General features: G+C 40.0%; 1 protein-coding gene across 13 annotated transcripts in view; it reads right to left on the bottom strand.

Annotated features, from left to right (window-relative positions):
* Positions 1-12,368, bottom strand: part of CELF1 (CUGBP Elav-like family member 1) — a 66,154-nt gene that overhangs the window by 5,299 nt on the left and 48,487 nt on the right. For 9 of the 13 annotated variants that reach the window (XM_061462178.1, XM_061462176.1, XM_061462179.1 and 6 more), the window contains 4 exons: positions 7,558-7,671; positions 7,199-7,384; positions 6,184-6,327; positions 5,262-5,430 (listed from right to left, as the gene is read on the bottom strand). In XM_061462178.1, coding sequence (XP_061318162.1) covers positions 5,303-5,430; positions 6,184-6,327; positions 7,199-7,384; positions 7,558-7,671 — 572 coding nt within the window. In that variant the 3' untranslated portion in view covers positions 5,262-5,302. The remainder of the gene's footprint in view (positions 1-5,261; positions 5,431-6,183; positions 6,328-7,198; positions 7,385-7,557; positions 7,672-12,368) is intronic. The other 4 variants (XM_061462171.1, XM_061462175.1, XM_061462169.1 and 1 more) reach the window with 1 other exon arrangement.

Below are 12,368 nucleotides of genomic sequence, written 5' to 3'. Positions count from 1 at the left end.
CTACACAGGGATTTTCTGTTCCCAGCTCCCTGACTTCATGAGGAGGGGATTCTGGGCTCTGAGAAGCTCTACAGTCACTGTTGCCAGTTTGATGAATAGAAAAAAAAAAAAAAGTGTTTTCTGAAGCTTTCTTGACGAGTTTATAAATAAAATAATTGTTCTATTAAGTGTTATAAATACCTTTGTTTCCTCCCCTCAGCTTGTGAGCTGTGCAAGAAACAAAGAACATTCTGGGATCCTAAACCAGAAAGGTAAATTCATCACAAACTGAGGCATGAGAAACAAGAGGCACGAAATCAAGTGACATCTAAGCATGCACCACAGAAATTCTTTTGTGTGATTTGTTTGGGGTTTTTTGATAGAGATTTTCCAATTATTTCACTCAGCAACTTTGAGAAGAAAGACAAAGTTTCATTAAAGCCCTGAGGAAGGACTGGCCTGCAAGAGCAGAGCCATGAGATGCTGGATAAGAACTTAAATGACTTGCGGAAAGTTATTCCAGTTTGTTTTATTCTCACAATTGTGATAGTTCTGCCTTCTGTGGTTTACATTTTGTGGTAGATACGCTCAGGGATACATAAACATCCTTGTGTTTAAAGGTCTGCAACAAGAAGCTCTGAAGAAGAAGCTGCATCCTTTATTTGAAATTTGCTTTATCCAAATTGCTTTTAGATGTTTCCAAATGAAATGGGACAGTTTCATTCTGCTTGGCTGTTCTTCCCTAACTCTCAACCATTAACAGAAGAAGCACTTCAATTAATTCTAGCATGCAAGCAGAATCTATGCTGCTACGTGATCTTCAGTATTCAGGTTAAAGGCTTTTTCCTTGTATTTGCAGGGAGAAATTTTCTGAGGCTCCTATTCTCCAGTGAGTAGTGCCTACAGGTAGCAAACTGCTTCACCATTAAAGTATGAAGCGATATTCACCATCACTGTGTCAGGTACTTTTGAAAAATTCCAATCCTCATTCTGTTTAGGATTAAAATTTAATCATTAATTATGAAAAGCATTTTTAATAATGCAAGCTTTGTATTACTGGAAGAAAAAACTAAGCTACAAAGAGATAATCCTATTTTGGACTGTTACTTATTGAGGGGACTGAAGACTGATTTTCTTTACCACAGTACTTGATACGAAGTGGCATCAGACTAAGACTTCAATTGTTCACAATACATATACCTTATTATGATATTTCTAGTAAAAACAATGTGAGAGAAAAATAAAATGTATGAAGTAGACCATTTTTATCTTGTTTCTAAAAATATTCACAGAATCATAGAATCGTTAGGGTTGGAAAGGACCTTAAGATCATCCAGTTCCAACCCCCTGCCGTGGGCAGGGACACCTTACGCTAAATCGTATCACCCAAGGCCTCGTCCAACCTGGTCTTGAACACTGCCAGGGATGGAGCATTCACAACCTCCCTGGGCAACCCATTCCAGTGCCTCACCACCCTCACAGGAAAGAATTTCCTCCTTATATCCAATCTAAACTTCCCCTGTTTAAGTTTTAACCCGTTACCCCTTGTCCTATCACTACAGTCTCTAATGAAGAGTCCCTCTCCAGCATCCCTACAGGCCCCCTTCAGACACTGGAAGGCTGCTATGAGGTCTCCACGCAGCCTTCTCTTCTCCAGGCTTTCCTGGTGGCACATGGAATTCCATTCCATCAAAAGACCTACTAGCTTTTGTTTAGAAAATTCGGATTCTTTGGTTTATAAGCATACAGAATACTTTGTCCATGTGGCTAGTTAAGCCAATCCTTCTGCAGTTCATTTGAACTCACCCAACCCTTATCCTCCTATCCAGGATATAAAGCATTTGACACTGATTTGATCTGCACTTGAATGAGAGCATGATAGGAATTAAAAAGACAATAAAATTTAAAAGCCCCAAGTCCCCAAAATCCCAGACTTCCTTGCCAATGAGTGAGGAAGAAACCTGACTTAAGACTGGAAGGTGAATGAGAGCCTAAATCTCCACAGTCAGTGGCAGCCACCGAACAGACACAGAAATGCTGACTTCATCTGATCAGTTCTGTTATCAGAACAAAATCTGCCCAACTCACAAACTCAATACATTTATTAACTTTGGCAACATATACATAGATACACCAAGAAAGGGAAATCTGAAACAAATACACGAAAAGGGCAACATCTTCAGCTGGTGAAAACTGATGCAGCTCTTCTGAACAGAGCAGAACTGCACTGATTCAAACCATCTGAGGATCACACCTTTTAAAACTTAACCTGCATAGATTTGTTTGGTTTTTTGTTTTCTTTTTGCTTTTTGGCAATACTTACAGTTATGCCAGTAAGGCACAAGAGCTAGCCCAAGTTAGGTGTCTGAGGGTGATTATGTCTGGGAGGAGTCACTGATCAAACTAAGCCACAGGGTAAACTGGTCAATCTCCTAAAGTCAATAGGAGTTGCACCTATTTGCAACAATGCCAAGCTTGATCCGTAAGTTACAGTATTGAGGACACATTACAGGATGCAAAGCTAAAATACCTACTTTTGGGCAACTGAAATGACTTGTAAAGAGGCCAGAGCATCAGGTTAAAAGAAAGACAGGACGAAGGTCTTGGATAGTACAGTGGGGTAGGGTGCAAAGAAGGTAAGAGTGACTGTAGAGACCCCAGAGCACAGTGCTCTCCTCCACTGGTTCACAGCGTTCATCTTCCCCCTTTAGCAGTTGTTGGGCTGCAAACAGGCCACTGAAAATCAGTAGTTTCAATCATGCACATCATTATGTGTGTAAAACAATCACATTCAGGATTCTACAAAACCCTGGCCTTGGTTATTTTTTAATCTTTTCCAGTGAAATAATTTAGGTAATAAATATTCTCCACCCTGGAGCAGTATAAAACTTCTATAAAAATAGAAACAACATTCTTGGTTACAGCAGGTTGCACTTGGAGCAGTTGCTCCCAAATATGTTGTTGGTTTATTTTTTTCTTTTTTTCCTTTTTTTTGAAAAGTATATTATTTATATTAAAAAAAAATCCCATTGTCACCCTGGAGGCCTTCACACTCCAACACTCTGTTCTCAGAAAACCAGGACGCATCTTTCCCATCATGCAGAATTCAAGCGTACATGGTTCACTTCAGTGTATGTTCACGTTTCTAGAGAGTCAAATAATTAACATAGAAGGATACCACATGCCAGCATAACTGGGAAATTTGGCAATCTGGCCTCTGAACCTTTGCCACCACAAAATGATTTGGGTAATACTGATAGATTTACCTGTCTGCCATCAGTACAGACAGACTGGCATCAATGGTTTGAGTTTCAATTTAAGAATGGAAAGGGCTCTTCTTGGATGCTACAGGTGAGGCCTTGTACTTCTGAGGTTTGAGATCTCAAGAGGCCCTGTCCCTGGGAACACCAACACTCCCAACAGACCAGCGACATTTCCAAGAGACCACGAGATCTCAGGTTTGTTGGGTTTAGTGCTCCTCCTGCTGGAGCAGAACAGGAAGTCTCAACCCTACGTCTGACCCACACAGTCTGGCTCCCAGACTACAGTGTTAACTGGGAAACAGCATCACGAACCAGGAATACAAATAAAACAAGAAAAAGGAGAAAAATGAGGTAAATGGAACTTCTGTTAAAGACACACAAAAATTGTAAACTTCCTCTTGTGACAGAGGTGGATTTGGTGGTTATAAAATGGGACTCTACTCTTGATTTCTTAGAACAACTCAGGCCAGAGTGTCAAAAATCCTTTGAGCCCCCTAAAACCAGTGTATAACAAAGGCCCTTAGCAACGCATTAGCAATTTCACAAGTGTGCAGAGAAAGTGTGTGTTCGTTGAAGGGGTGTGTTCAGTTTTCCTTCAATATAGAAGATAACAGCTAGTACCAAAAGGCAGAGTAAGACTGAATGGCTCAATGCTCTGCTCTGGTTCCACAGCTCCTGTGTTAGCCTGTTTTGCATTGGTACACACCACCTTAAAGGAAAACTGCAGTATAAATAAATACCTAATTACTAGACTAAATCACTGCACAAATTGTTTAGAAAACAAAACACAACAGGAAGTTATCTTTGCAACAGAATTAAAACTGAGAAATCAAATCCTATAAAAACATGTATGAAACAGGAGCCTCAAGAGCTGTGTTAGGGTAACTCTGGGCTTTGTGTCTCAATGGAAGTATTTTTAATAGAGAAACAAACAGCACTTATATTACGCTTATCAGAATGAATTCAAAGTAATACTCTGCAAAAAGGACATTATTCCACAGAATAGGGGGAATTCCACAGAAATGGGGAACGTGATGAACTGTTAAGAAGAAAATTGTCAAAAAAAAAAAGTAATCTGTAAATTATCAGGGATCAAAAGTTTCTCGTTTCCAGCCCCAGATGTATTCATCCAGACTAAGCTGTCTCTCTATACCTTTCTACAAAACCTAGGTAGAGTACATAGAATAAGTTTGCTTAAATATGGAGTAATTTACTGCATCTCATTAATATTCAACTGTAAATTGACAGTGAAATTTTCAGGGCAGGGATACTACCTAATAATTTTATAAAGTGCTGTGTACATTCACAGTGCTATATAAACACTACTTTATATACAGCAAAATAAAATCACTGCAGTTTTCCTTTGGCTTGTTAATGTGTTCACCCTTCTAGCCTGCCTCTTGCTTTAGAGATGATTTACTAAACCCCAACCACAGCATACAGCTGCAGAAATTTCTGAGAGTGGATGGGGTATGACACTGGCTACATGGAGTCAATTCTTTGCTCACCCAAAGTTGGATGGACTCACTTCTCTTTCCCCATCTTTTGTTTTCATCAGCTGGTCTGTGTTATTTCTGCTTTCCCTTCTCCTCTCGCCTATGGTGGTGTGGTGTCAGTTCTGCTTCCCCCTTCTCCTCTCTAGCCCAAGGCAGTGTGGTGTCAGTTTCTGCTGCTCCCTTTAACCTTGCCTCCCCACCCCCAAGGAGCTGGCATTGGTCCTTCTCAACACACACTGGTTACAAACACAGCAAACTTCAAATAAAAGAGAAATAAAAATAAGGTAAAATAAAAATAAAATAAAAAAGAAACACCTCAGCGATATGGCACCTAAACTCCAAAGTAAAACACTGGAAACAAAAGCACAAACTTGTCCTCCATCCGAAGCGGGATTCTCAGCAGAGGCTGCAGCCGAGTCTTCAGGGGAAGATGTGCCAGATAGAAGGCATGGATCAGCTTCCAGGACTGTAAAAACACAGCCTTAGGGCTTCGAATCACTAAGTGCGCTCCTCTCCAACTTACCAGAAGATCCTTCTCACTCCAGTCCCGGAGGGGAGGGGCGCTCAGTATGGCTTGCTGTCATTCTTAGAGCGCTTGAGCTGTACTTTCAGACGCTTCATGCCAATCTGAAAGCCGTTCATTGACTGAATGGCAGCCTGTGCTGACACAGGATTGTCGTAACTTACAAAACCTGAAGAAAGGAAACCCCATAATTAAGCCGTGACAAAGCTCTTCAGAACAGGTACTCACGATTGGAAATGCAGGTATTTGCAAGGTAAGAGAGGTTTGCATGAAATGCCATATTCAGAAGCTCCCAACTGTTGCAGACTCTTCATAAGAACCTCTTACTAAAGGGCTCTCAGACAAAGCACTGCTTTCTGATGTATGGAACTTTGGCCAAAAGATATACAAAGCTCAGGATGTTAAATTAACATTTTCTGGTCCAACAGAACATATATCAACAAAAATGAGCTTGATATATAAGAACTCATACCCGAGAACACCAAGCCTGGAGAATTTTAATCTATATATGAAAGCTCATTAAAGATACAAGACTGAAATCACCCTCTTGGCATTATATGGGAGTAGGTTTGGTTGGAGTGAAGTAGCTGTCAAGGCAGCATGACACTTGTACCATTATATTTAGATTTCTCTCAGATGAAAAGCTGTATATAACTCCAGGGAAAGAGCATCCTCAAAATAAACTTCTCCAGGGTTTTGAATGAGCCTATTTTGAATAACTCCAGTCAATGGGGCTGGAATCAGTAACTGGGGAGAAAATACAGTTTCATTGCTGGAAGAGTTTGGATTGAGTTATTTATTCGGAATATGGAGAAAAAAAGTCACTAGCTTTGACTTAAAAGCCAGACTAAACAATATATTGGAAAAGAGATTACTAGAAATAAACTGCCTTTCCTATAGGTAATGATTAGACCAAACATACCAAAACACTTGCTTAGATTGGTCTGCTTGTCAATGAAGACCTTGGCAGAGACGACATTTCCAAACGGCATGAACATCTGCAGCAGATCCTGATCCCCAAACTCCTGGGGGAGATGGTAGATGAACAGGTTGGCTCCCTCTGGACCTTGAAAACAACAAACAGGAACAGAAATTCAGAAACAGCATGGATAACATAGGCCCACTTCACAAAAAAAAGGGTGAAAGAGCCATCTGAGCCACATTTTCTAGGTAAAACAATGAAACTGCTGTCTGCACTCCTGTGGAGTACTTGATTCCAGAATAAGTCAGCATGACCCTTTGCTGGGATTGACCATTCAACTATTCCAGCTCTTTCTCACTGTTTTTATGTGAGATTTCCACATTGTGTCAAAACTGGTTCACAGATCTTTGCTGTAATGAAAGCTGAAGAGTTTGAGCCCCACATGCCAACTAAAATGGCTATGCAAAGCTTGCAGCTCAAGCAATTAAGTAAATCTCAATACAAACTACAAGTAATTGCATTACTTGTAATCTGACAGGTTCTTTTCTAAACATCCTACATTCTGCTGAAAATGTACTCCTACATTCTTCAGTACTTTACATGTTAAATTGATTCTGAAGCTGAAGAGATTGGCATTAAGTAGCTGCAGGAAGAAAGGAAGGACCAGGAAAACAAGGTTAACAAAACCATAACCGATTCATTGACAGTGGGATTTTTCAGGCTGCATCCTGATACATCACACTCTTCTGTACTCCAGGAAAGTGGAGGAGTACAATCCTAAGCATTTAAGAATAGACAAACCCTGAGAGAACTCCACTGTATAAAAATTACTTTGGACAGCCCTTAACAGACACCTCACAGGTTTTCCTTCTTCCTTTCCTTCTTTTTCCTTCAGTAACTCTAGAACTGTAAAAAATGCTGCCAAATAAAAACCTCTGCAGATAAGGTAGCTGCAAGGGCTAAGCCTGCCCTTTTGAAAACCCCTCTTGAGCTGTTTTTACACCTTTTTGCCTACCTTCTTTCTGACTTCCTGCTGCACCAATACTCTGCTGTGTTAAGAGACTCTGGTTATAGAGGGTGGGCAATGCAGCAGCAGCATATTGCTGGATTCCAGAATAAGCCTGTGTGAGAGCTTCCATTGTGCTACCTGTCCCGTTTGAGAGACCACCACTGCCGAGACCTCCATTTAAGGCTGCCATTCCTGTACAAGAGAAAACAGAGATGACCAAGTACTTCCACTGAGCCAGATCAATTACCTTTCAAATACTCTGTACTATTACAAAAAGCAGGGGGCAGGAAAACCCCCAGGGAAGCAGCACAGACTGAGGAATGATGCTCAGCTCCTCCCACAACCCACTAAAACACACAGCTTACCTGCTAAAGAGCTAACGTTGAGGCCTGCTGTGGCCCCTGCCAGTGTCTGCAACGCTCCAAGAGAAGCCATTGGATTAACAGAGGAGCTGCTACTGGAGCTAGGTGAGGAACCTGCTATTAAAATAAGATAATTAGACTTCAAGCAATATTTTGTGGGCCTGATAATTCAACTTCTTCATTAAGGTTTTTCTCTGGAAAAGGCTGGTAAGGAAGAGATCAAGGCAATGCAGTATACTTTATGTCAATAATAAAAAAACCCAAACCCACACAACTTGACTGATCATACTGCTTACATCTTCTAATCTTTCCCCACATTTTCAAAACGTTTCTAGTTCATCATAACTTCCACTCTTTGTAGATAATAGAAAACTAGTAGAAAATAAAAAGACATCCAAGAGTTAGACAACATACAGCTTTTTACCTCAACATAAGGTGACCAGCAGCAGTGCCTCTTTCCTGCTGACTAAAGTGAGTAAGAATGACTTGCTGCATATTAGCATCTATCCTCAAAACATCACACAAGCTGAAAAAGCCTGACACAGGTACGTTATGGACAGTAAAGAAAGCTCCAGTCAAACTGAACATATGGTTTTCCCATAGTGACAGAGCAGGAACAGCAAATGCCCAGATTATTTCGACACATTAAATGATTTCCCATTAAAAATCTTGCTGCATCAGCTGGGGCTAGAGCCATGAGAAGTCTTGGAATGTACATCCAAAATACACAGCCTATCCTCTGCTGGTGTGCCACTAACATCTTCAACCATGTTTACTCAGTAAGAGACGTCTACAGGTATAGTACTTGGCAGACTAACAGCTTACACTGCCTGCCAAATTCTACAACAGGTAGAGTCAGTTCTACAGAGACAGACATCAAAACCACAAGAAAAACATTTGCTGGTATATCAAAAGAAACAGAATTTAAAGTCATCTACAAAAGTTATGGATATGATAAAAAATACTATTGTTTTCTTATTTTATGATTATATAGTAGTGGTTTTCCTAAGAGGTTTGTGGACTACTTAGAAATCTAAAGAAGGTAAACAAGAAAAGCTACGGATACAGTTACTGATGCAGTTTAAATTTACTGCACAAGATACACTGGAAAATATCTATGGCTTCTATAGCTTAAAAGACACTGCAGAATAGTGCTGTAAAGGCATCTTGTAGTCTGGTTTCATGAGGAATTATCTGTCTCACCAAGTGGGCAGCCACAGAAATGGAATTCAGGCATTTTCTGTTTCCTTTGTGTGTTTGTGATTCTCAGTTATGCTGCATGCATCCATTAAAACTTTTAAAAGAATGGTTTGCACCTTTCAAGCAGATTCACCCACACTGCGTATTCCCCACTTCATACATGTGGCACAAAACCTCTGCTGGAGTGGAATATGGTAGTAAACAGAAAACAGCAAGCCTGCCTAATGAGCCCCCAGAAAAAGCTGTACCCAACAAAAGTAGTTCTACCTGACAAAAGCTGCATGAGAACCCAGCGAGCTGCACTTCTCATCACTGTTTAGTTTTTGAACTGACAGAGGACATGACAAACCTCCTCTAGGTAAAGTTCTAGACAAACTCTTCAATCAAGTCAGAAATTAAAAGACTGTGTCCCAAATTATATCTTAAGATACTTTCTCAGAAGAAAAGGAGACACTTCCCATCTTACTATCAGTAGCGTATTAGATACTGGAAAAATACAGAGACCAAGTAACAGGGTAACCCTCAAGTTGGTAAAAACCCCAGTATAGCTGACAGAATAAAAGCCAGTGTTCAGATATGATACAGCTGCCTTGATTTTAGAATATCACTTGTTTCTGCAACACTGAAATGCTACATTTGACAGATGAGAACACCTTTTAAAAAGGGGCAACCCCACTATAAAACAGTAGTGGTATGGGGAAAAAAAAAGAATGAAAAGCTAAAGAGCAAGGTAAGAGAGAGCAGATGCCTTCCCTACTTTAGAAAGAATGTGGTTTTAAAGAAATTAACTTAAACCACTACAAAAAACTGCATGCAGTTATTTTAGCTTAGCTGACTTTATCAGAAATCTCTTTAAGCAAAACAAGATATGCTTTAGTACTGCAAATGCCAAGAGCATTTAACACCCTTTGGTTTATTTTATCATATGTATCTAGGAATTGCTGTACTGAGTCAGCACCCATTTCTGACGATGAGTAATGGCAGATAAGTAACAGTAGAGCAGAAACATAGGACAAATATACAGGAGTATACCCTGGGTATAGTCTATTTACCAAAGCAGCAATTTGTGAATCTAGGATTTTTTTCAGCCAAGGACAATGTTTTTGTATTGAAGTTACAATTTTCATTCATTAATTTCAGTGCATTTTGAACACTGTCACATTAAAAGGGCCTTAACCTGCATAAGGGGTTTATCCCCCCCCAATAAGGTGGAAGATTTTACCCCCTCACCTGTAAGTTTGACAGGTTTGTTACCACCCCAGAGATCCTTGAGCCCACTTAGCCTGCCAGAGCCCTCGGCAGCAGCACAGTGCATCAGAGGGTGATTCAACCATCCTATTCAGGGTACATTATCGCAGATTCACCCATCAAGTTAAAACATTTTTAAAGTTTTTAAGCCAATTTTAAGTCAATTTAAGTCTATGGTAACTCATACAAAATTGATCTTAACTGAGAATTATATTGCTGGTGACAATATAATATACTAACTGCAAGAACAAGCATGAGAATAATATATAAAGCCAGCTAAAAATCAATTGTGTAGCTCTTACCCAATAGGCATCCCTATGGGGGAGAGAACACACGCTCAGCCCATCAACGGATGTGAGCAGTTACAATGAAGTTGTAACTTTCCCCCCTCCCTTCCTCCTTAATTTCACATATTTAGGTGATTTAATTCTTATTACTAACTCAGCTAATTTGCATACGGAGCACATAACTAAATGCCTAATAATGCATGCTATGCAGAGAGTCTCCCACCTGAGCAGAGGTCTTTTGACCTGTGAATGGGATTTTTAGTATTAAAATAACATTATAATGATGATATTTCAACCAAAAGGACATCTGATCATGTTTTTCCTCACATACTTTGATGGTCATCCAGGTGTTGTCAGAATGCAGCAGACTTCAAGGACAGTCTTTCTTGATTAGAGGTTTGTTAGTCTTTTCTCGGCCTGCCAACAAGGCCAAAGCCTCTCCAGCTATCAGTTCTTACTGTGAATCACTGTTGTTTCTCAGGTTTCCTGAGACAGCATCAGATACAAAAGGCCCTTGTATCTGTTCAGGCTCTTTCACAGCAACGTAAGTTTCAATTTCTTAACTGAATACTTACGCAATTTTAAATATGTATGATTATAAAGCTTAAGTATATGATTACGGAGCTTTAACTAAACAAGGAGCTTGAGCATATGCATATGGAACTGGAGTGGCTCTAGTCATACATATTTTGGTGTGAAATTCTAGCACCTTCTTTGTCAGCTGCTAGGTGGTTTATTAGTACATGGCACTTGCACGTTCCCACACCTGCATGGAATAAAACAGAGTCTGGTGGTTGTGTCTTCACTCTGCTCCACTCTGTCCAGTTTACCTTCTCATATGCTAAGGTTGCAGGACTGCCAGTGGAACTGTTTCAGGGTAGACGCTTTGCATGTTAACTGCATTTCATCCCAGAAGTAGCAGCTACATTTTACCCTAAAATTCCCTTAAATAACTTAATGTACTTAAATAACTTTGAGGACTGGGGAGAGCAGGGAGGTGGTTTCTAGTTTCCTCCATTAGTCCACAAACCCAACTTGTTTGACTCTGCTATGTTCTAAGGCACAAGTTCTGCAATTTGATAGTGCACTATGCAAAGAAACAGCTTTTTTGTCAACTGTCAGCTAACAACTTCATCTGATAACCCATAATTCTTGTCTTGAAAGAGCTCATGACTGGTCTTTCCCTATTCATCTTCATCACAACACTAAAGTACCTCTAAGCTTCAATCGTATCCTCCCTGTGGGCCAGTCTTCAATTTTTCAAGCTCCCTTGCTCCTAACAGGGAAGGAGTTCCACAGTTCTAGCCACCCTGTGTATTATTTTAGACCAGAAAAACAGCACAAATAGCGGAGATGGAAAACCAATATAGCTTTATACATGTTCTTTACTCCATACCCAAATCTTAACATTGTTTCTGTGCAGTTTTTGGTTCCTACCAAAATTATGTTTTCTTAGATCCATCTACCGAGTCCTAGCCAGTCAGAGAGATTAACTCTACAAGAACTAGCTGAAAATTCCAGAAAAGGTGTTCAGACACTCTCTGAAAGCAACTTTGTTGGATACACACTAAAGCCAGCAAATTCACCTAGTCTTTGCTGGACCTTTGATGGTTGCCTTTCAGAGGAGGAGAAATAGAAACTTAAACCAGCTTTTGCAGCCATTCTGTTTTGCTCTGAAGCAGACAATTCTTATTGATATCCGAGTCAAAAAGATGACAGACAGGACACTCCAACTGCAAGCTACTTCTTATAATATTTTCTTGAATCTCCCTTCACAAACTATCAGTTGAAATGAATTTATCTAAGGCCACAGTCTCTGTAGCATGGATTACCTACAGGTGGGTGAAGCAGCTGTCTTTTCAGTTTCAAAGAGTACCTACTTTATTGCAAGGCTGAAAGCTTTGCTCCATCAACATACACAACAGTGCTTGGTAATATCTAAACAAAATCACATGAAATGAGTAGGAAGACTACACAACAGTGATACTTAGCACCTCTGAGTTCAACCATTTTGCCATATAACCTATCCACAGACCACAGACTGCACTGTGTAGACTTCAAAGTTTCCCAAACATAAAA

This window comes from Pezoporus flaviventris, unplaced genomic scaffold, assembly GCF_033815535.1.
Source record: "Pezoporus flaviventris isolate CSIRO_AGI_PZ_B2104156 unplaced genomic scaffold, CSIRO_AGI_Pfla_v1 ptg000035l, whole genome shotgun sequence".
NCBI classification, from domain to species: Eukaryota; Metazoa; Chordata; class Aves; order Psittaciformes; family Psittacidae; genus Pezoporus; species Pezoporus flaviventris.
Note: the sequence above shows the minus strand (reverse complement) of the source record. Positions and strands in the feature narration are given on the sequence as shown.